The sequence below is a fragment of the Pipistrellus hanaki genome, assembly GCF_964339955.1.
Source record: "Pipistrellus hanaki genome assembly, chromosome: 2".
Taxonomy (NCBI): Eukaryota; Metazoa; Chordata; class Mammalia; order Chiroptera; family Vespertilionidae; genus Pipistrellus; species Pipistrellus hanaki.
The window spans coordinates 147314884-147340113 of record NC_140504.1 but is presented as its reverse complement, the minus strand read 5'-3'; the positions used below and the strand labels follow the sequence as shown (position 1 = coordinate 147340113).

Genomic DNA, 25230 nt, shown 5'->3' with positions numbered 1-25230 from the left:
CTGCCATTGCACATTTATCCTTCACTTGACATCTAATTCTTCTTAGGTGACAGGAACTCTGCTGGGCAGTGAGAATGCAAGTAGAGGGGAAAAGCAGAATCCCTTCGTGAGGGACAGTGGGTCCGTAGAGGGGTACAGTAAGTGTAATAGGATGAGGAGGGGCGCTGTGCTAAAAAGTATTAGTAAAAGGGACTCCGGAGAGCACAGCCAGGCTCCGCACAAAGGAAAGAGTGGTTGCTTTGGCCAATATATTTTTGGCTAACATATTTTTGGCTAATATATTTTTGGATGTTCTCTAGATGCCAGGTACTGTTCTATAATTGCCGCTAATGGTGTCCTTCTCCCCGCGCCTTCCAGCCCCTGAAGATGCACTGCAGGGTCTGTGCCCTGGTGACAAGCTCGGGACATCTACTGCGCAGCCAGCAAGGCCCCCGGATCGACCAGACCGAATGTGTCATCCGCATGAACGACGCCCCCACGCGCGGCTACGGGCGCGACGTGGGCAACCGCACCAGCCTGCGGGTCATCGCGCACTCCAGCATCCAGCGGATCCTGCGCAACCGACACGACCTGCTCAACGTGAGCCAGGGCACCGTGTTCATCTTCTGGGGCCCCAGCAGCTACATGCGGCGCGATGGCAAGGGCCAGGTGTACAACAACCTGCACCTGCTGAGCCAGGTGCTGCCGCGGCTCAAAGCCTTCATGATCACGCGCCACAAGATGCTGCAGTTCGACGAGCTCTTCAAGCGGGAGACGGGCAAAGACAGGTACAGAGCGCGGGGTTGGGGGTCCCTGCAGGGGCGCGGGGGTGGAATGGGGGGGAAATGTCGCTGGCTGGTTCACCCCAAACAACTACTGTGGCCCCACTGCTCATGCCATTGACTGAGCTCACCTGCAGGCCCTCCTGAAAACTGGGCGGCTCAGGCTGTAAGGCAAAGTGAAATGAAGAAATGAGACAGCTGTGTGGGGAATGCAGGACCAAATCCCTATTTGTGAGGGAGAGGCCACACAGCGGCTGGCTTACCCTGGTGTAACGAGTGTGAGTTAATCACCTTACTGATTTCATTTGATTTGATTTGTGTGAACACGAACCAAAAAGAAATATAGGGGTTGATTTTTTTTTTCCTTTTCAAATGCAAGCGTTTATTCAGTCAGCTGATATTTATGGAATACCTATTATTTCACTGCACCAGGCACCAGAGATGGAGTAAAAAACGAGATAGATCTAGATCAGTGTTTCCCAAACTTCTCTCATGATGAGAATCACCTGGTGGAGTTGTTAAAACACAGATTCCTGAATCCCAACTAAGAAGTGCTAAACTAGAATTTTTGAGAACATATAGGTAAAATTGCATACCTAACTTAGTGCTCTGTATATAACATCTGTCTTAGAGCACTAGTTAAGTATACAATTTTACCTATATGTTCCCAAAAATTCTAGTTTAGCACTTCTTAGTTGGGATTCAGGAATCTGTGTTTTAACAACTCCACCAGGTGATTCTCATCATGAGAGAAGTTTGGGAAACACTGATCTAGATCTTGCCTTCCTGGAATATAAAGCTTACAGGGCAGGCGCACAGGCACCGAGAAGTGGCCGGTGTGCTGAGCATAGGCGAGGGGAAGAAAGCGGTGCTCCAGTGAGCAGGGCAGGGAGGCCTGCCTGAGTCTAGGGAAGGCTTTTCCAATTGTTAGTCAGTAATGGGACATGAAGTCACGGCAGGATGGTTTGTTGTTTTTTTAAAGTAATGGGAAGAATGACATAGAATAGACACTGTTACCCTCATCACAGCAAAGTATTGCTTCATTAAATAATATTGGTTTTAGCTGAAACCGGTTTGGCTCAGTGGATAGAGCATCGGCCTGCGGACTGAAAGGTCCCAGGTTTGATTCTGGTCAAGGGCATGTACCCTGGTTGCGGGCACATCCCCAATGGGAGGTGTGCAAGAGGCAGCTGATCGATGATTCTCTCTCATCAATGTTTCTAACTCTCTATCCCTCTCTCTTCCTCTCTGTAAAAAGTCAATAAAATATATTTTTTTAAATAATAATAATATCAGTTTTGGTTTCAGAGATGTAACTACACATATGTAGAAGGTTCTTTATGAGGTGACAGAAATGTTCTAGGACTAGAAAGTGGTGATGATTGCACAACCTTGTGAATATACTAAAAACCACTGAATGCACACTTCAAAAAGTGAAATGAAATGAAAACCACACATGCATACAAACATATGTATATGTGCTCAATCATGATGTTACATGCATTTCTCACTGTAGATTAAAATGTTTTGAAAAGCACGAGTCTAGGAGATGAGGAATGAGGGAAAGGCTTTCTCAAAAGGGTGTATTTAAGCTGAGACCTAAGCCAATAATTTTAGCCAGGAAAAGAAGAACCTGGGAATGGAAGAGAGAAACCTCCCTATGGGCACAGGAGTCAGAGGTGGAAGAACCCTAAACTCTAACCCTAACCCTAAATTGGAGAAAAGTTCCCTAAAGCTGTGGGATAGGGTGGGATGAGGGTCACAGCCAGAGATGAGGCAGACATATAGGCTCATGAGCTGGCAAAATCTAGGTTTAAATTTTTTTTAAAAAAAAGAGCAGTTAGGTATCAGAAGGAGCAGTGCATGGTATTCCAAATACACAGCTCTAGGTTGGAATTCTGATCCTACCCCTCATGAGTTGTGTGTCCTTAGACATCTTATCTAGTCTTTCAGTAACTTCACATGTGAAAAGAACATAGGGACTATGCCTCATAGGACTGGTCTAATAATTAATTTCTCTGTTTCCTTAATTCCAAGCATGTACTTTTATAATTAATATACATTTAATCATGTCATTTACTCCCTCCCTTACAACTGTTCCTGACTCAATCTCATCTTAAAACTAAAGAGATGTGATAAATAAAGAATATAAAGTATTAAATCCACTGTTTGGCTAGTTCAGGCAACTCATTTTTGGAAAACAAAACCAATTGTTCCCAAATTTTTTGCTTGGAAGAGCTTTCTTTTTACTTATTTTTAATATAGTTTTATTGATTTCAGAGAAGAAGGGAGAGGGAGAGAGTGATAGAAACATCAATGATGAGAAAGACTCATTGATTGGCTGCCTTCTGGATGTCCCCTATTGGGGATCTAGCCCACAACCCAGGCATGCACCCTGTCCAGGAATTGAACCCTGATCTCCTGGTTTATAGGTTGATGCTCAACCATGAGCCATCCTGACCAGGCAGAGCTTTCTTCTTAAATCCTGGAAACCTTGTGACCAGTGAGAGCTGGTCTAGGCAGGAGTGGGTGTGGCATCTGAATAAAAGAGGAGAAGGGGAGCTGGCTTTTGGCACTGTGGCCTCCTTTCCTGCTCAGCCTAACCAGCAGATCACAAAGGCCATCCTCACAAGCTGCCACGAAATCCAGTCACTTATTGCCCTTTAAAAACCACAAGTAAAAGAGAATGTCACTCATTTAAATTAGTTATTTAATCAAGAGAGCATTTTATAGGGGAAGAATAATGAAGGGAATTATTTATAGTTTAATTTTTGACTGGTTAGAAAACTGAAAAGAAGTGGAAACAATCTTTCCAATAGAAAGCATGTCTCTCTTTTTAGTGTAATGGTTGTTGGCTAATTTTAAATATTTTTAAAACACTGCTGCAGTGTTTGCTATTTAAGATAATTACCAATTGCAATGGATCTTTTTAAGAAAATCATTTTAAGTTGGAAATTTGGAGACTGGTGCCTCTATGCCTCTGTGCCTCTTACCTTTAGGAAACTATCTTTTTTTTTTTTTTTTTTTTTTTTTCCTGCAAAGAGCTGTATTGTTTCATCTGGTCCAATGCATGGGAGAGGGCTCCAGACTTAAAAGAATGGCTAGTAGTTTCGGGAAGAGGCTCCGGTAAAAGCCAGAGACCCCAGGGGGATGCAGTGGGCCTCTAAAAGGCCTCTGAGCTCCAAAGGCTCCGAGTCGTGGTCGAGGGTAAGCCTTTCGAAGAGACACTCGCCGAGCCCAGCCTGGGGCCAGGACCTGCGGATGTTAGTCAGGTGGCCGCTCATCTTCTTGATCAGTTTCACCTCCTCATCCAGGAAGTGGTTCTCCAGGAAATCACAGAGATGAGGGTCTGCATGGGTAGAAGCCAGGACCTGCAGCTCCAAAGGGCCTGGTTCAGGCTCTTCTTCAAGGCCAGGGCGGCTTCCATGGCCCTGAGCTTTGCCCACTCATCCTGGGAGAGCATGCGGCCGCCTCGCTTGTTTTGCTCAGCACCCTCGTACTTCTCAGCCAACTCACGAAAAAGGTGGCCCACACCCTCCAGGGCCACATCATCGCAGTCAAAATAGTAGCCCAGCCGAAACCGGTTTGGCCAAATGGCTAGAGCGTCGATCTGCAGACTGAAAGGTCCCAGGTTCGATTCCGGTCAAGGGCATGTACAGTGGTTGCAGGCACAGCTCAAGTGCGAGGTGTGCAGGAGGCAGCTGATCAATGTTTCTCTCTCATCGATGTTTCTAACTCTCTATCCCTCTCCTTTCCTCTCTGTAAAAAATCAATAAAATATATTTTTTAAAAATAGTAGCCAATAGAGAGGTAGGTGTGGGAGGCCCGCAGATGCAGGTTGGCCAGGAGATTGATCGCAGTCTCCACCTCGATGGAATAATTCTGACAAATTTGGGAGCTCATGATTGTTCAGCAATGAGGAGTTAAAGTAGAAAAATAAAATGGTGTGTTGGCTGGTCCCGGAGGTGGTTCTGAAGGTGGTGACTGGATGAGACACAGGAGGGAGGTCGGAGGCTGGAAGAACGGGTCTGCTCCGTCCAAACACTGTTGGAGCAAGAGACAGATCAGGACCTCCGAGTGCGCTGCCAGGAAACTATCTTAGAGGAAATAATATTGTATTGATTCGATATTCTCATGTGTCTATATTCTTAACCTGCAACTTACTCCAAGCTAAAAGAACAAGTCCAAAACAGCCCTTCAGAACAAAACTACTTCTGTAAACTAACACACAAAACATATAAGGTCCCACAGTATTTCCTCTATGTATGCTTGTCTTAAAACCCAACAACAATGTAGCATGTATCAAAGATACACAAAGTATGGAATATTTAATTTTGCCCATCTTATAATAGGACATTCACTTCAGGCTAATATTTTGAAGAAATAGAATAGTTCAATAGATTTTGATTTATAGAAGTTTCACACTACTTCAAAGTGGAGAAAAAAAAATGACTCAGGAACAATCTGCAATTAAGAAGCATGACAAATGAGATAGATGGCCAAGTGGTATTCTTTACCATTAGAAAGTAACTGTACTTGAAAATAACTTTATAATTGAATAAGGGTACATTAGGAAAATATGATTCAGAACCAATATTATAGTAATTAAATAAAGGAAGCATAAATGAAATAACTGCAGGAAGAATATTTCCATAGAGATTATAAATGAGATTCTGGTGGAGCAGAAAGGCCTTTAATTGTAATTTAGTGTGCACTATGGAATTATCGGCTCAGTGTGTTACTTCATCATATAAAAGAATATCTGATAATTTTCCCTAATAAGCACATGACAGCTCTTCATATTCCTTCATTACAGCTGATTAAATGTAAAAACAGTAGCTATTCCTTTGTTGGAAAAAGAATTCAGATCTTCTAAAGAAAGACAGCACAAAGAAGTTGCATTTCTATAGCATGTGATCCCAAAAGGCTATTATTTAGAAAGTCTGGGGAATTTTAAGTGGCACTTTAAATAATTCTTTATTTTAGTTTCTTTAGTCTTTCACTTGGTATTCTTCCCATTTTTACCCACAAAACCTTTCTCTGGAAGCCACATCCTCCTGTATTTCAGGCTGTCGCTTGTGATCACTACTACAACACACAAAGAAAGCCAAAATCATGGGGGAACTTCTTCCATTTGGAAATATTCTTATGGTGTTTCAGACAACTCTAAAAGCATAGAGACATGGGTAGGCTTTCCAGATCTGGGCTCCGCATCCTCCCAACTATTCACTCACCTGTTTGAGCCTAGAACCCCCAGCCATCCATCCCATTGTCACAGCCACATAGGTGGAGACAGGATCTAATTTGAGCCAAGGAACTTCCTTCCCTTCTCCCTTCCAGTTTAGTCATTTCTGCTCTATCCCATTTCCTTTCTTCCCAAAGGTCTGATGAACTATCCCCGGTGAGAAGACATGGGGATTGTTAACACACACATAAGCTAGAGGCTCTAATAGGGGTGTCGAACTCAATCAGAGAAGGGGCCAAAATCTAAAATCCAGCCTAAATCGTGGGCCGAATGGTTTACTGAACAGTCATAAACTGACAATGTCATAAACTGATAGCGGAGTGCAGTGATGACAGCGCGGTGCGGGCCACATTGCAAGGCCTGGCAGGCTGGATTTGGCCCGCGGGCCTTGTGTTTGACACATGTGCTCTAGAATGTTGCAATTACTGCCCTGACTTCTGATGGTGGTTCAGGAATGAATTCAAGAATGACTAAAGGCTATCAGTTTCTTTGTGCTTGCTAAAGCGCACCATGCACCAAAAGGGATGCTGAATTATTATTTTCATTTGCTCCAACCTAGCAATGCGAGAGGAAGAAGGGACCTCTATGTATCTACACATCAGCCTAGGTATTTTTTAAGTATGGCGTTCTCTCGTTGTTCCTCCAAAGAGCCCAGGAAGAAGGAGCTTTCCATGCCCGCTTTGCAGAGACCAGCAATAACCTGCTCAGGTCATTCAGGGGGTTAGTGACAGAAGCTGGTGTGATACAAACCCATGGTGTTCTCACCTCTAGGAGCTTTTCAGTGTACTTCCTGGGCTATTAATGGGTCACGACACAGTGGAATGGAAAACAGAAATGAGTAAAGGCATTAGCACCAGAAAGTTGAAGCCATGAATTCGGGAATGACTAAATCACTCATTCCTGTCAGGTATTTGACAAAATAAAGGACTTTTTAAAATGCCCTTTTTTTTTTTTTTTTTTTTTGTTCTTCATGTGAAATGGAAATAATGCAACCTGCTTAACAAAAATCCTTCCTTCTGAAAGAGGGGTGGCACACAGTGCAAGCAGAAAAGCTTTTCTGCGGTCCTGTTGTTCACATCACATGTGGGCTGCGGCTGGGCAGAGTCAGACAGCCTGACCTTGGGGATAGGTGTTTGAAGCTGGCTGATGAGGCATGCCCTAAGCACTAAGGGGAAAGTAGGAGTGCAACCCCCAAAGAATTGAATTACTGTCCACAGCAGCATAGTGTAGTAGACAGAGTCATTCTCACAGGTCAAATTAGACCTTGGTGTGTGTCTCCACAGTTGTCCTTAGGCTTGGCACGTGGTTGGAGCTCAATACTGATGTTTGAGTGGACAAGTGAATAACTGTTGGAATGCACAGATTCATTTCTTCAACTTTGTCATTGTTTGGTCTTCTAATAAAAAAATTCCAGAGGGCTCTGAGTATTCTGAGGTAAAATTAAGCAAATCTTGTTTAAACATAAGCATTGCTTTGGTCCCCTTCCTCTGGTCATTAGCCCCTCTCAAATGAATGTGCACCAGGTCCTCAAATAGCACCGTTTTGTTCAACATGTTTTGTCATAATGTTAATGAGGGGGAAAATCAATTCCCAGCCAGAGTCCCTGTGTGTGTGTGTGTGTGTAGAGTTTGCACATTTTCGCCCTGTCTGTGTGGGGTTTCTCCAGATGTTCCAGTTTCCTCTCACATCCCAAAGATGTGCCTGGGAGGTTAACTTTTGTATCTCCATTGTCCCCGGGTGGGTGTGTGGGTATATGGGGGTGTGGGTGGGAGTGTGCCCTGTGATGGAAGAGCATTCTGTCCAGGGATGGTCCCACCTTGTGCCCTGAGCTGCTAAGATAGATTCTGGTCAACCTGACCCTGAACTGGAATAAATGAAGTTGGAAAATAATCATCTTACTTCTTTATTAATATTTCTTAAATATATGTATATCTCACATGTATTTCAATGTTTAACATTTGAAGTGTTTGGAGTCTTTATTTAGATGTTTGGTCATGTTCCTGTTACTAGAAATATGCCACTGGAACTCTTATTTATATCAATTAGCCTATGGTAAAATTGGTTTTGTGGTAAGTCATTGATTGTGCTTAACGTGGCAGTTTCCAAGAATCCATCTATGATGGGTTAAGTGAGGACTTACTGTACTCTAAGAAAGCCATTCAATCAAGTTAAAGACAAGCTTCAACTAGATTGTTTGAAAGAACAATCAATTAATAGGCACATCTGCATTTAATCATATGTAATGAGCTCTTTCTAATCCATGCCACTGGATGAACAAGGAATATTTCTGGTTAGTCAAGTATTCTAGTTAATAAAGGGTTGACACAAGGGGGTTACCATCTTACAGGACATTGAGTTGTGGCAATGTGCACTTGAACACTGAAACACTGACCATCATCTTTGATGATGAGGAAGTCCCTTGAGCATCCTTTAGTGTCACAAATCTGCTCTGGTGGCTCATCATCATTTATGTTTGTACCGTGGAACATGGTGGTGTTGGTGGAGTTAAACGTTCCAGTTATTTATCAAATGGAAAGAGGGTGTGTGTGTGTGTGTGTGTGTGTGTGTGTGTGTGTGTGTGTTTACAGTCAGCTTTGCTCCAGAAAGGGTTTGAAATGGTGTGGGCATAATAACCATCTTACCAGTGTGCAGACTGAATTGTTGTTACTTCCAGGAAGATCTCCAACACCTGGCTCAGCACTGGCTGGTTCACAATGACCATTGCCCTGGAGCTCTGCGACAGGATCGACGTGTATGGCATGGTGCCCCCGGACTTCTGCAGGTAGGATTGATCCTGCAGGTGTAACTCACCAGATGTTTATAAACATCTGATTCCAAATGTCAACCACAAAACACGTCTGTCTTCTTGAAGCAATCAATTAACACGCCCCAAGTTCTGGTTCTAGAAAAGCAAACAGCATTTAATGATGTGGTATAAAATATTGAAAGTTTTTGTTTGTACTGCTGGAGAATTAATCCATCTTGTGGGCTTCGTTTATCCTCTGAATATTTATCAACCCAAAGTAATGCAGTAATTGACATAATATTCACGATGAGCAAGCATTAGGAAATATTAGTTTGATTCTTATTTGAAAGGACTGTAGTCATTTTTAATGAAATAAAGAGGGCAATTTCTTTGACGGCAATGCCTGTTTTCTAAAATTAAAATATTCCTTTGAGCCTCTTTCTCTCACCACTGAGTCACCTCGGTTTGTGCTTCTAAGGCCAGAGCACAGGCATAATTATTTTGATGTATTACTTTGACGAGAACATGCTCACATCTCTGTTGCTACCATAAGTTACTGCCTTGCAGGTGCCCAGGCAGAATTTGGTTTCTTAACAGATGTGCTGATTTGCGTAAGCTCGACTGAAAACTCATCTGTAATTTAAAGTTGTTATGCCTATAAATTCAGAAAGTGCCCTTGAATTTAGGAATGCCTGACAGCGGCACGTTACCATCTTCAAATGGTAAAACCTGGGGTGAGGGATGTTTTAAAGTTGTTCAGTATAATGTATGCTTGCTCCACATGTATGACACCTAAAAACCTCTCAAAAGGCCATAGCCTTTACACAAAATGTGCAGTTTGAGGCAAAAATAAGAAAAGGGTATTTAATCATGCTTGACCACTTTTCTCCCACCCTTTTGAACCTAAAACCCCAACAGCAACAGTCGTCATTTATACGTAAGGGTCAGGTCATGGAAGAGAAGGAAAGGTGTGGGCAGAGCAGGCCTTTGTTATGTGCTGAACTCACTGGTCCCGAGGGTGACATAATGTAATGAGGAAGGGCGTGGGGTCCGGAGACCAGCCTGGCTATTACTAACCTAGCATGATCTTGAGCACATCGCTCAGTCTCTCAGTGTCTCAGCTTCCTTGTCATTAGGACTGGAGGTGTTGATAAAAACCTGTTTTTTTTTATTTTTAAAAAAACTTTTTTTTCTACCTCATAGGGTTGCAGGTGGATTAAATAAGTTAATACCCATAAAGTGCTTGGATCAGGGGCTAGTACATGGCAGAAGTTAGCTTGGATTTTTACCCAGTTCCTCATCACTTAATTCACTGACCTTGTTTTCCTGTGCAAAAAGTAGGTAGGATGGTGCAAGAAAGCAAACTGTTTCCTCAAACCAACAGGCTAACAAAGACAGTGGGAGCAGTTCTTATGGGCATGCAGAGAGCTGTCAAAGTCCATGGTCATAGGGCAGATATAATTATGTAATATTGCCAGTAAGAACCGGAGAGAAAATGCATGATTAAATTGAAATGTTAATGACTGAGAGTGTTCAAAGAAATATTCAATTTATTATGGAAAACAAATGAAAGGCGAGTTAGCCTGTCATTTCTCTTACTCAGAGTGAGTTCATTAAGACTTCTTTACATCGATGCCAACAGTTTATGGAATGATACCAGCAAGGAAGTCAAGATATTGTCCAGGCTCGACATGCTGCCACAGCTCTGGGTGTCTGTCCCTCAGCTCCCATGTGTCCCGGTAGTTGTTCTCCCAAGATGCTTTCAGGAAGAACTCTTCCAGCCTGGCCGTGTGTCTCAGTGATTGATCAATGACTCTTGCACCAAGAGGTCACTGGTTCAATTCCTGGTCAGGGCACATGCCTGGGTTGTGAGCTCAATCCCCAGTAGTGGGCGTGCAGGAGGCAGCCAATTGGTATTTCTCTCACCAACGTTTTCCTCTCATTATTTCTCTCCCTTCCCCTCTCTCTAAAAGTCAATAAAAACGTGTTGGGAAAGAAAAACCTCTTCCAATAGATCCCTATGCCCAGCATCCTGTCAGAGCAAGTGGAAAATTGTGCTGGGTGTCCCCTGGAGGAGAGGGCTAGGCTAGAGAGGGCAGTCATAATGCCTGTTTATGAAGATGGGAAGAGAAGGAGCAGGAGGAGCACAGACGGATACTCAAGTTCCTTTCATCTTCATTCCAGAACATGATGGTTAAACCACCAGGCACCCAATTTCTCACGGGGAGACCTTGAGCCTTGCTTCCCCTCATCCGCAAAGTGGTGATAAGAAAATAAGAGGAGGCAGATCACGGGCAAGTATGTCATGGGGAGGATTAAATGAGATCATTGCCCAACAGACAATTAGTGCTCAGGAAAGATCATTATTATTACTAATGCATTACTACTCTACCATAAGATACTAGTCTATGAAATTATCATTATTACTATTTTTCCTGAGGACATGAGATTTACCCTAAAAGGTACTGAAAATTTAGAAGTTCAAAGAATAGGACACAGCCTTCGATGAGCCTTACCCACACTGAAAAATAATGAACACGGCAAAGCCTCTTAGAGTCAAAGGATTCCTGCAAACAGTATCTGTAACCAAAGAATAAAAAAGCAATATGGGTGTCAATTCCTCCACTGGTCTGATCGTTTCCACCCCAAAACTTTTTTTTTTTTTTTGGTGGGGGGATTTGGCCTGCTCCTCCCAGCTGCTCTGCCTGGCTGTTCTCCAGCAACAGAGGTGTAGGCAGGGGGCCATGTCTTTATAAGCAAGTGAGGCTGGGTGTCCCCAGGTCATGTGGGACATGCTCTGACTGCAGGCAGCTGGAGAGAGGGAACTCTCCACCCAGGTCGGGCATTCCTGCCCCAACACCCACACTGCCCAGCACGCCCCCTTTTGTATGTATTTTGAAAGGAGGTGAGGATTGTACGGCATGCAGGATACATGTGTCATGATCTCTAGGCCTTAAAGAGGCAAGATAGCAACAGGGCCAAAAGTGGTAAGGGGAGGTTTTGTGAGAACAGAGCCTTTGGTGGCACAAGGGCTAGTGAGTCCACTGGCATGTACACTCCCCATAGGCAGAGACTGTGTCTGCCTCGCAGCTGGAGCACTAGTGCTTTCTCTCTTATTATCCCTCTCCCCTAGAGGGGCAGCAAGGGATAGTTCTGTTCTGGCCAATAGCGATAATCCGTAAGTATTATGTAAGTGAAAGGTCCTGTCCTTCACTACTCTCTTTAGTGCAGTAGTGAAAGGGTGCTGATGTGGGTGAAAGGCAGAAACTACTGCCTTTGAGAAAACTATCTGTGGAATAGACTGATTTCAGAAGGAAGTTTGGGATGAGGGGGTCTGGGAGGAGAGGTTAACCAGGGAACATTATATATGCATGTATGCATAGCAATGGACACAAACAATAGTGTGGCTTGGGTGTGCCAGGTGTGAAGAGGAGGGGGTCAATGGGAAGAAAAACAGCAACAACAACAACAAAATAAACAAAGGGAACATCTGTAATACTTTTAACAATAAAGATAAATTAAAAAAAAAAAAGAAAACTCTCTGACCTCACTGAGTCTTAGTGACCTTGGGCGAATTACTGAATGACTGTCTCAGAAGCCTGTACTTACACGTCTGTAAGATGGTGATGACAACAGTACTTACCTCAAGTGTTTATATAATGGTTCTAAGAGCTAATAGGTGAGGAGTGCTTGGTGTATGTTAAGCTGCATTCACTTACCGGGCAAAGGGACTCACCTATTAGTACATTTTAAGGAGATGTCCAGAGAGAGCACTAACAAATGGTGCTCAGAGGTGAGGAGGCCTGGCTGCTGGGAAGGGAAGGACCGGCATGACCTCCTACGTGAGCTGGGTCCCATTGCTCTTCACTATGGAGAACTGTCCTCATGTGGCCGCCAGCTGCTCATGGGACATCACCGGCTGTTCACCCCGTTCCAGTACTTCCTACAAGTGCCCAGATTCTCGCTGGAATGAAGAGTTAGCCACATGGGGCCAGATTTCAGCAAAAAGAGAGAACGAACTGTTCATTTAAAAAAAAAATTAACCTTTTTGGAACTTACGGCATGATTAGTAACCTCAAAAGGTGTCATTTACTAAATGGATCAGAGAGACAAAGAGACTTTCATTCATTCAGCGTACGTGTGCTAGGCACTGGGGACTGAATTGACGATGAATGACACAGGGCCTTTGCCTTCAGTCACCTGAGTGTCATAAATCTGACTGTCACTTAAAATCCTTCGGCGCCCCCCCCCCCCCCCCCAAAGCTTTTAGAACAGTTTAAATGACAGTCAGATTTGTGATTCCCTAGTTTAGCACACAAGCCCTTCAGGACCTGGCTTCTGTGTTCACTTTAGTCTCATCGTCTCTGCTTCCACAGACGTGTTTTAGCCAGACTGAAAAATGCATAAAGGAGCTGTACCGGTCTCTTTGCCCTGAGCTTGGAATATCCGCCCCTTGCTCCAGATTGCTGCTGGTTCCTTACTAAGAATATTAATGGCTGATTTTTTTTTCTGTACATACCGCATGCCCCCCTCCTACACTTAATATGAATCCATGTGCCAGTTCACCTAACCTTTATGATAATCCCATGAGGTAAACGTTGTCAGTGTCATCATTTTACGTAGGAAGCTGAGAGACGTGAACCAGCTGGCCAGGCTTGCAGAGCAGATAGTGCAGAGCTAGGATTTCACCTCAGGTCTGCAGGACTCACTGTGTCCAATGCAGCAGGCCCTCCTCCTCCTCTCTCCCACCTCCTTGCTGAGTCAGACCCTACCTGGGCCTCCTCCCCCCGCCCCACCTCATTGGCTGGTTTCCCATCTCCTTCATTTGCCTGCAGGCTCCTTAAGAGGAGGGGTCATGTCCACATGTGTCGCTTTAGCACTTGAACTTGCTATATATGTTAATATGGGTTGGCTTAATAGATGAATTTTAAAACCTCTCTTACCTTGACGATGTTTAAGAGACTGATTCTAAATTTATCTTAAGACCAAAAGTGTCGGGTGAGTAAGAAGTGTAATTGCAAATGGCAAATTCAGATTTCAAGGGTCCTCAGAAGTCACTGGTGGCCTCCTGTTTCGTTCTCCATCAGAGCCGGCACTGGGTCCTCCAAAAGGGGCTCAGCATCAGGCATCAAAAGTCTGCCTTCACCAGACTTCAGGCTCATCCGTGTTCAGAAAGCTGGAGAAAAATCCATCCCATGCTGCATCCCAGACAGCATCAAAATACACTACTGTGTGGACTGGGGACCTTAAATCATGCCATACCCACACAGGAAGCCAATCCACTGTCCCTCGGTGGACTATAAATTGCAGTAGAAAGATCTGTTATCATTGCATTCCAAATCGAGTATTTTTCATCTTGTTTTCCATTGTCAATTATTGGTGATAATAATGGGCCCAGAATTTAAATTCTATCTAATCATCTTATTTCTGGTCCTACTTAACACATTACCAAGTTTACAACTCTCCGCTACCCATTATTTCTTCAGTCTTAATTAGAGGAGTAATGACTCAGAGTGATCACTGTCATGGAACTAAATTAATATCTCATCTGTAATATGAAGGACATCTCAAAGGCATCGTAAGTATCAGAGAGTTGATTCTGCTAGATTAGTCTGTGAACATGAATAAAGCTGCCAGCATAACAGAAACATTCCTGCACAGCCACAGTGCACACATGGAGTCAGATGCTTTCAGAGGACGGGTAGAAAGTGGTGATGCACCTGTGTGGTTCACATTCTATGACAGAGTCTTTAAATATATTGTTGTCTTTCTTCTTCTTTTTTTTTTAAATAAATCTTTATTGTTCAGATTATTACAAATGTGATCCTATTCCCCCCCTCAATTGCTCCCCTCCACCAGGTTCCCACCCCACCCTCTGTCCTTTTCCCATCCCCCATTGTCCTCATCCATAGATGCACAGTTTTTGTTCAGTCTCTTCCCATAGCCCCACTCCCCTTTTCCCCGAGAATTGTCAGTCCACTCCCCTTCCATACCTCTGATTCTATTATATTCACCAGTTAATATTGTTCATCAGATTTTTTAATTCCCTTGGTTTTTAGATTCACTTGTTGATAGTTACGTATTTGTTGATCATAATTTTTATCTTTATCTTCTTCCTCTTCCTAAATAACCCCCTTCAGCAATTCATATCATTCTGGTTTGGTATGAACTCTTTTAGCTTTTTTTTATTTGTGAAGTTCTTTATCTGTCCTTTGATTCTGAGTGATAGCTTTGCTGGGTAGATTATTTTTGGCTGTAGGTTCTTGCTATTCATCACCTTGAATATTTCTTGCTATTCCCGTCTGGCCTGCTGATTGTCTGTGAAATCAGCAGACAATTGTATGTGTGCTCCTTTATAGGTAACTACCTGCTTTTCTCTTGCTGCTTTTAATATTCTCTCTTTGTCTTTTGCTCTTGGAATTTTAATTATGATGTGTCTTGGTGTGGTCCTCCTTGGATTCCTTTTGTTTTGGGTTCTGTGGGCTTCCTGGACTTGTAAGTCTATTTCTTTCCCCAGGTGGGGGAAGTTTTCTGTCACTATTTCTTCCAGTATTCTTGCGGTATCTTGCTCTCTCTCTTCTTCTGGGATCCCCATAATTCTGATGTTGGTTCGCTTGAAATTGTCCCAGAGGTTTCTTACACTATCTTCAACTTTCTGGATTCTCTTATCTTCTCCCTTCTGCAGAAGAGTGTCCTCTGGCTCTTTGTGTTCTAAATCTTTGTCTTGATTCTTGCGATCTTCCAGTCTGTTTTTAGGACTTTGTATATTTTTTTTATTTCAGACAATGTTTTCTTCATTTCTAGTTGATCCCTTATTATTTATAATTGCTCCCTTTTCATATCTTCATAGGTCTCATTTATTTTATCGGCCTTTTTTAGGATATTGTTGAATAACCTTGTAACTGTAGTTTTGAATTCCATGTCCAATCTTTTCTTTTCCTCCATCTCCTTCCTTTGTGTCCTTCCTCTTGTCTGCATTTTAGTTGTTTCCCTGATATGATGGAATAGCTTTGTGTGATAGGTATTCTGGTAGAGCCCAGTAGCACAGCCTTCCCAGTTACCTGTGGTGGACAGTCTTGGTGTAGCTTTTTGTGGGCTGTGTGTGCAGTCTTGTTGTTAAGCCTTGCTTATTGTTGGTATCACTGTGAAGCGTTGATCTCCAAGCCAATTGGCTGTGAGGATCAGCAGTGTCTCAGCTAAGTGGGCTTCTGTACTCCGCTTGGGTAGGGCGGGGTCTCGGGGTGGCGCAGACAATCTTTGGTTCCCTGTCAGTAATGCCTTAGAAAAGTCCTTCACATTTCCTGAGGTTCAATGTGCCTTCTCTCTCCTTTCCAGATGGCAGAGCCTCCTCTCAGCCAGCTGTCTGGCGCTTCAGGGCAATGCCTCCCCGGTTTTCCAGTTCTAAATTCAAATTTGTTGTGGTAGGCTGCATTCGGGTGTCTACCCTATGCCGCCATCTTGGTTTCTCCTTTCTTCTTTCTTTACCATAATTTGGCCAGGTCTTGCCAGTCACTAGGGGTTTTCATTCCCTTCCTTCTCTCTCCTGTGGGTACAGCACTCCTGATATATTGTGAACTGTTATGGCACCACCTGAGCTTCCTGGGTGTTGGAGGGTAAGTTCAGGTGACTCCCGTTGGCTCTTTGCCCAAAGATGGGTAAACAGCTGCAATGTCTCGGTGCTCAGTGTGCCCCAAATACACGAGTATTCCACCAGCTTCTAAGGTGTGGAGCAGTTTACCTTCCAAAAGAGGCTCCAAAGACAAGGAACCAGGCAGCAGAATAAAGGTGGCTCATTGGGTTTCATCAGCCTGAGGCAGATGTTCGGGAAGGCCTGTTTTAGGAACATTTTCTTCTGAATGCTACACGGTGTTCCCAGAGGCCCCCCTGCAAGCCAATTTCAGAACAACGCAGACACTTGACAGTTATTGATTTCACTCCCTTCCTCAAACATTTCCTGACTACCCAGTATATGCCAAGTGCCATGCCAAGAATAAGAAGAGTGCTCAGAGAGAGTGTCTAGAGAGAAGCAAAGGCATCATTCTTTCTTTATAGATAATCCAGCCACAAACCCAGAGAGCAGGGCTCACCTAGATCATATCTGGAAATGCAATTATCCTCCTTTGCTTGTTAATGTTATAAGGCTTTGTTCCAATATTGCAGCTTAGCTTTAGAAGGTTGAAAAATGGTGCATGACAAACTCCCACTGCCATTAACATTAGTGGGCAGGATTGTCCATGAGCATGAGGCCTCTGCTTTGCGCCCTAATCTGCTGCACCAACCTCAAGACACCTCTGTGGATGGGTACTTGGGAAAACTTGAAAGGACAAAGCTGTTCCCAACCATGTGTTGCCAACCCCAATGGGAACCTGGGTGCCATTAGTACAGAAACCCACATGGTGAGACAGGAGTTTTTCCAAGACACAAAGCCTCACTCTTAAGAGGACAACTTTGGTCCAAAATTGGGCCCTGAAAGTTCTCCAATGGCTCTCTGCAAGAGTTTTCTCATTTGTAAAATAGCAATAATGACAGTACCTTTCTCCCTGGGGTGCAGTGAGGATTAGATAAATTGGTCTATGTAGAGTGCTGAGCACTGGTTTTGAGGGTGAAAGTGCCAAGTCTAGCATCTTGGGTGGACTGTGGATGAGGCCACGTGCTTAAAGCCAGGCACTGGACTCCACCTGGGTGCCAAACAGTCGCCTATCAAATGTAGCAGGTATACTTACCTTAGATCCGTGATCGGCAAACTGCAGCTCGCGAGTGTGGCTCTTCCACAAACACGTGGGCGAGCCTGTTTTGAAGAAGTGGCATTAGAAGAAGTTTAAGTTTAAAAAATTTGGCTCTCAAAAGAAATTTCAATTTTTGTACTGTTGATATTTGGCTCTGTTGACTAATGAGTTTGCTGACCACTCTCTTAGATGGATGGAGGGGTACATGAGGTAATGTAATTTAAGCACCAAGTCCTTTGCAGGTTTTTAACCAAATCAGCCATTTCAAACCTGGCTGCATAGAAGAATCCCCTAAGGAGCTTTGTAATATTATTATATCTTTTTAGTTTTATGTTTTGATCGTCAAGTTTTAGACTTGCAAAAATAATACAGTTCTGGTATACCCTTCACCCAGCTTTCCCTAATGTTAATATTTTGCATAATTATGGTCCAATTTTCAAAACTATGAAATTAACACCAGTTCAATACTCCTAACTAAACTAGACTTTACTCAGATTGCTGCAGTTTTCTTACTGATGCCCTTAACTCCTTGGAAGATCCAAACCCGGATGCCTTTGCTTTTCCTTGTCATGTGCCCTGAGTCTCCTCCCATCTGTGGCCTCAGTCTCTCCTTATCTTTTATGACCTTGATGTTCTTGAAGAATTCCGGTCATTACTGTAGGATGTCCCTCGCTTTGTATTTCTGTGACTAGATTTAGGTTACGCATTATGGGGAAGGATATCACAGAAGAGATAAGCCCTTAGCATCTCATATCAAGAAGTACATGCTGTCAAAATGTCTCATTGCTGGCCATGTTAACCTTTATCACTTGGTTGAGGTGGTGTCTGCTGAGCTAACTCCTTGTAAAATCACTATTATCCCCTTTGTCATTAATAAGTAGCTTGGGGAAAGATACTCTATGCAAAAACCCATTTCTCCTATCTAAATCCCCACTAATGTTCTATTCATTGGTGCATCTTGCCTGCAACAATTACTATGCGCTTTTAATGGTGATTTCTATTCCCCCATTCTTTCTAGATTTGTTCATTGGAATTTTTCTCTAAGGAAATGCCATTTCATCTCCTTCATTTATTTAATTACTTGGTTGTTTATTGAGATCATCATGGACTCGTGGATATTTATTTTATTTTATGGGTTTTATAATCCAGTACTGTCATTATTTATTTTGATACTGAAACCTAAGGCACTTTTTTAAATAACCATGCCTGGGACCATCTCCAAGTCAATTAAATCTGAATCTAAGGAGGTGGAACACAGACAACGGTATTTCTTTAAAGCTCCCCGTGTGCGCTAAATGTGAGTTCTCTCACTCTCCCTACCTGCTTCCTTCAGAAAGAAAAAAAAAAAAAATTCCTCCTCACATTTTTCTGCAGGATTAGCTCCCGCTCTGGCCCTGGAGTACTGATGACGGGCTGCAGCCACTTAGGTGTCCGGCTCTGTGATTAGCTACGGCCCCTGCCTCACACCTTCACTCCTTCAGCTCCCTTGGCCCCAAACAGAGACTTGGGGCCAGATTCTGCCTTTACAACAATGGCCTCCTGGTGTGGCATCTCTGCTGATATTTATTGTTGTTTCCACCGGGATCAGGTGAAGGAGGAAACAGCCACAGCAGCCTTTAGAAAGTCAGATTTGTTTGACCTTGAACTGCGAAGGGTTTTCTGAATGGAAAGGTGGATTACAGCTGGGCTGTGGCTCTGCCTCCTCAGTTCCACAAAGCACGTGTCTGCCATTTGGACAGAATCCAAACCCCTGCTGATTTGGACACCTTTGAGATCAAAAATTAAATTTACCAAATAGGTAAATATAATTCTCTCTTTAGGTAATCAATATAGAGCCAGATAGGGTTTCATTCAAAGCGATGGTCATCCTGAAAGAGGAAATTGATCCTCCAGCATCCTTCAGCTGGTTTCCAATTTCCCTCTATTCCAGGTGCCAAATCAATCTCATGGTTATTTTTAGAAACCTAATTGTTTCTTCAGTCCAGATTGATGCCAAGAATATGTCCAAAACTTAAGAGGAATCAGATTTAAAGTCTGATCTGTACTGGATTAGAAGCTTAACCCCAAGTAGACCACAGCAGCATGAATTTGGCATGGTTTCCCAAATTGTGCCATGGGAGTTTAGGGAGATTTGTCTCACAAGATTCCATTTCCTATCTTTTTATCATAGTGGTAGTTCCAACTTACTCTTTTCCTAGCATGCATTTTCGAAAACACCTTCTATTTAAGAAGACTCCAATTGATAGGGTAAGTAAATAAGTGATACCTTTCATAACTAGACAGGACAGTTGCTGGTGTTTCACTACCCAACATACAGATACTTCCAAGACGGGCATAGAGAGATGCAAAGTATTCATTCAGCACAGCATCCAACACAGGATGAGGAATGTTTGAATGCTGCATGACCAAAATAAATCTCTCTTCCTGGAAGAACTTTAACCTCCGAGGAGAGGCAGCTTAAAGGTTTATTGTTGTCAGAGCCACAAACTCGACACCCCTCTTGATAAAATACTTCGATCCTTGACTCCAGTAGAGTTGCTACTCTAAAAGCTATTTGTGTATTGATCTCCTCCAAAGAAAATGAATAGGTGTCTAGCAGGATAAGCATCTTTGGGAGCCCAAGTTACTGTGATAGAGTCCTAGTGACCAGAAGGGACAGTAGGTGCTAAAAGGTGTTTTGCTGGAATGCCTGGCCCTTTTTTGTTTGTTTTTTGTTTTCTATGTTTTTTGTTAATCATCACCTGAGGTTATTTTTCTATTGATTTTAGAGATAGTGGAAAGGAGGGGAAGAGACAGCAGAGAAAGAGGAACATTGATGTGAGGGAGACACATCGATTGGTTTTCTTCCACACTCACCCCAACCAGGGTAGGGGATTGAGCTTTCAACCAAGGCAACCTTCAGTCCACAGGCCAATGCTCTACCCATTGAGCCAAACTGGCTAGATGTGCCCGGCCCTTTTAAGAAGAGAGCTAAGAAGAGACTAAGAAGAGCATAGTCTCTGACTCCTAACTGGTTAGCTCAGGGTAGGAAGACTTATCTAGTTACCGTCTGGACTTCAAGACAGAAGAGGTAGAGTAGACTGACCTAGAATGAAGACCAGTCTGAAACCAGGGCTCTCTGGTTTTAGACATTTTAGTAACCCTACAACAAGGGCACACACTACCTTGAAGACATGAGCCAGTGTTTCTTGTTTGAAGTGGAGACAGATATAGACATGAAGATGTTGGGACTGTCAGGCTGCCCAGCAGGGACTAAGGAGTAGAGTTGAGTACATTGTCGTCTTTCTGGACAACAGGGGGAAAATGAAGGCATTGCAACTTCTGTCTTATTTCTCTTTCAAGCAATCAAATTAAGATCATCAGCCCTCCATTCTTGGAGAAGAGATTGTCTTTAAAGGCTTACTGTGTAGCTCTAGCTCCAAATACATTTCTTTCAACAACAAAAATTCAAAAATTATTTATTGAGCACCTTCTAGGAATAAGACAAAGACCTGCCCTCATGAACAGACAATAAGCAAGGGAATAACAATGGCTTCAGACAGCTGTAAAAATAAATAAACCCTAGTGAGAGGGCATGGAGGGGCACCAGGTACAAGCCTCTCTGAGGAGAGTACATTTGAGTCCATCCTCAGAGGTGAGAGGAGTGAGCTGGGGAGAGCATGTTCCACCCAGGTGATGGCCTCCAGTGCAAAGGCCTCAAAATTGGGACGAGCTTGGAGGGCTTGACAACCAGAAGGCCAGTATGATTTGCAGCATAGGGACAAAGTCAAGTGGGTTAGGAGAAGGCTCTGTCTGGAAAGGAGTCAGGTAACTAATACTCTGTAAAGCCATACTCTTAGTATATTGGGTGTCCCTGAACCATTTGGGAGTTGGAATGGAGAAGGGAAATGACCTGTTTTATTTTACAAAATATCTCTAGAGATGCTTGCAATTATAGACTGTATGGGTGCAAGAGTAGAAGTAGAGACTCTAGTTGGGTCTTGATAATATATAGTTTTTGAATCCCAAAAGCTGGAACATCCTACTGTACTGTTTGAATCTCTGTCTGATAATGATGGCCACTGCTTTTATTTCACAGCATCAAAACCTCTCTGCTTGCTTATTGCTTAAACATCAGAATAAAAGCATTTGTTGAAATTCATTTAACTTGAAAATATGATTTGTGCTTATCAGCTTATTAAAGATAACACCTCAATCAGTCAAAGAATTTTATTTTGGCTTCAATGACTTATTTCATCTTCCTTCTACAGGGATCCCCATCACCCTTCAGTCCCTTATCACTATTATGAACCTTTCGGACCAGATGAATGTACAATGTACCTGTCCCATGAGCGAGGGCGGAAGGGCAGTCATCACCGCTTCATCACGGAGAAACGAGTCTTTAAGAACTGGGCACGGACATTCAATATTCACTTTTTCCAGCCAGACTGGAAACCAGAACCCCTTGCTATAAATCATCCTGAGAATAAACCTGTGTTCTGAGAAATGAGCGTGTCAGACCGAAACCCCAAGCACCCGCCCCAGAACCAGACACCAGGCCACTGGACTTCCTGAGCCTCAGACACGAAAGAGGAGCAGAAGTGGCAGGAAATAACTTCACTCCTCAAGAAGTACCCTGTGCAGATGCCTACGAGAAGTGACTACAAAACAGCGCCGCTGGCTTACGGGAAAATGCCAGAATTAATGCACTCTGACGCGTGTTCTCGCTTTCAAAGAAGCAGACCTCTTCTTTCAATGATGCTGCCATGGTTACATTTTGGATCTCTTTAAGTATTGCCTTCAAAACTGAAACATGAGCAGCTCAACAGCATTTATTAGTTGTATTCCTTTATAGAAATGCCTTGTCAAAAGACATTTTTCTATCAAGGTGTATCCTTACCTGACCTATATAACCTTTGTCATCAGTTGGCCCCTGTGCGTGTGGTTTGTATAAAGCTGCCTGAAAGTGTCTCTGATGAGCACAGCTCCGTGGACTTTCCTAAAGCAAATGCCCAGTATTTATTTACGGAGAGTTTTGTAGTGTACTCTAGGCCAGTATTTTTATAGATTATTATGTGGTAATTTAGCCCTATCTTTGTTTAGGTAACGTATTCTAACTCTTGAATCCTGAAAGACGGTTGAAAAGGCCTGGAATCGGGTTGAGGAGTTGCTGTGCTCACAATGCTCATTGTCGGCGGGCAGTTGGAATTTCCGCTTGGAAATGTTGTCTCACATTTTTCCGAACCCTTAGGCTTCCAGAATAGCTATAACATTTTCCAAGGTGCAGAAATGCTCAAATGGCAAAACTGAAAACCAAAAACTGTGTCATTAGCACAGAAAAATACTAAGAAGAGAAACTGAGAGATGGTTTCCTTCAGTAATAATCACTTAAGCCCAGTTTCCTCTTTGGCAGAATGATGTCACTGTACTAGATGACCTCTTAACATTTCATTCCAAACCTGAAATTCTATGGGACTTTGAGCCATGCCAGGACCTTGAACTTGGAATGATGGGGCTCCCACAGTAGCAGGGGCCTTTTTAGGGGACCTTTCATATTGCCCTACTACCTATCTCCCTCTGGTGATAAAAAAACATTTAAAAAAAAAAAAAAAAAACATATGTTATCCCAGGACCCCAGTAACTAAAATCTACTCCCGGCTTTGAGAGAGAGAGAGAAGTAAGAGAGAGAACTTCCATGGTGCTGCCTGACTATAAGAGCAAGGGACTGCACTTCTGTGAGTCTGTCAGGAGAATTCTCCCATCATACCACTCATTTATCCCATGAACTATTTAGATTCACACCATTCATCCCCTGATGTGGAGGAGTGTGAAGAACTTGTTTTATTCAGAGCCAAGGCCAGTCGGTATGAAAGATTTTCATTTAAGCAAGTAATATTGTTCAAAAATAGTCTTTTCAAAGATATAACAGTGTTGTTTTTTTACCCATGGATTAAGAGGCGTTAGTTTCTCTAATGCCAAATTTGAAGGCACCAGCAGATACCAGGTATGAAGACTGACATTGTTTTTACAGAACATGACGTGGCTTGTGATTCAGGAAGTTGTCTCACATTACCAGTTCTTTTCCCTGTCTTTAATCAGTACTAAGATCCCATGTCCCTGCACTAACTGGGTCTATTAATTACCTAGAGTCTGGTTGTTGAGATGCAAACACAGCCTAGATATTTATACATATAGCAAAATGAAGTTGGTGTTATTGTGGTGTGGCTTGAGCTATTAAAAGCCAGTACAATTGAAATGTCTGTTCAAAACATACTGGAATGTGTCCTATAAATTTTCTCATAGTTTGTAAAGAGAATTTTTTTTCCAGTACAATCTCTTCTGCAGCATGGACTCTGAATACACAATACTTTATGAACCTTTGAAAAGTGTATAAATTTTAGATAGTTGACTTACAGGCCACCCGTACCATCACTTGAAGGGATTATATTGTTCAGATGTAAGTAGCTCCTTTAACTACTTTTATTTTTATAGACAGTTAAGAAGGCATACTTGGGAAATGCAAAGAACTACATATTACTAATCCAATAATATCTCAAATGTCTGTGCTATCCTCAAGTTTTAGGGTTTGTTTGTCTTTTAAAGACCTTATGATAACTTCTTTTTTTGTAACTCCTCCCTCTCAAAAACCCAAAACAGTGGGAAAAAACAACAAATTCTGAAATTTCTGTCTTCACTGGGAAATATTTTAAATATATGTGTAGCTAGGACATGTGAGTGTGTGAGTTTATATTTTTTAAAACATGCCATAAATAAATGTAAGAAATTATTGCTTAGGCAGTGGTTTTATTACAACATTTAAAGAAAATGCCTAGAATTCTGATAGATTGTGCTGATGGACCTGGTTGTGGGCAATTGAATTCTTATATTGCCACTATTTCATAACTATCAGTCTTAACACCATTCAACACCATTAAGCATCAACTCTGATATAAAAGGTGACTATAAAACCATGTTTACAGACCTCAGTGATTTCGGTATCTGATTGTGTTTGAAGCCTAAGTCATACTCATTATGTTATATACCTTTTTCTTCTCTCCCCAGCTGTGTCATCAGCTTCCTCCCAGCCTAAGACCCCAGCAGCACAAAACCACAGCTGGACGGTCCATGGCGTCTGTTATTTCAACGCAACAACATTTGGCAGAGGCCATTACCATAGATAACCATCATGAGCAAAGATACAGGAATTCACAAACAAAATCAATCACTTCAAATGGCCCATGAAAAGAGGCACTTGCATTTAATATTCTACAGTAAATATTCACCGAAGAAAGCGTACATTAAAAGAACATCAGGAGGTGAATAGTCAGTGTGCTGTGCTGGGACTTCGCTGTGTGGTTTCCATTGTGGTGGATGGGTGTTTGATAACTGAGTCCCTGCGCTTCACTAATCCTGGTATGTGTTCTTAAGGGCTAAACGTAAAACCGGGGCAGTTCAGCAACTTCCTAAGATTTCAGAGTTAGAGCTTTTCTTCAAAAAATAAGTGAAAGCAAAACACGAAGTATTGTGCCCAAAAGAGAGAACTGTGTATGGTTTCACGGAGTCCTTAGTGACTACTAGATATGTGTATCAGATCCCAAACAACACTTCTCAAGTCAGGTTATGTTTGTTTTCTGAAATTCTCTCCATTACTGATCTATTTTAATTACATTTATTTATTCATCTTAACCTTTATTGTTGAGAGTATTATTTGAATTACATTTAAATAGAAGGATATAACCTCATTTTTTTAAAAAAAAAAATTCTTTTTCTTGA

At 42.6% G+C, this 25230-nt stretch overlaps 1 protein-coding gene and 1 pseudogene across 2 annotated transcripts in view; one reads left to right on the top strand and one right to left on the bottom strand.

The window, feature by feature from the left end:
• The window catches only part of ST6GALNAC5 (ST6 N-acetylgalactosaminide alpha-2,6-sialyltransferase 5), a 158274-nt gene extending 133044 nt beyond the window's left edge, over positions 1-25230 (top strand). Inside the window, exons 3-5 of the mRNA XM_084872193.1 lie at positions 358-767; positions 8681-8788; positions 21729-25230. Of these exons, the coding sequence (XP_084728319.1) occupies positions 367-767; positions 8681-8788; positions 21729-21960 (741 nt within the window). The 5' untranslated portion in view covers positions 358-366 and the 3' untranslated portion in view covers positions 21961-25230. The remainder of the gene's footprint in view (positions 1-357; positions 768-8680; positions 8789-21728) is intronic.
• On the bottom strand, positions 3863-4664 carry LOC311617449 (ferritin light chain-like; annotated as a pseudogene). The gene is made up of 2 exons: positions 4567-4664; positions 3863-4378 (listed from the first exon to the last, which is right to left on the bottom strand). The product of its transcript is annotated as a ferritin light chain-like (transcript).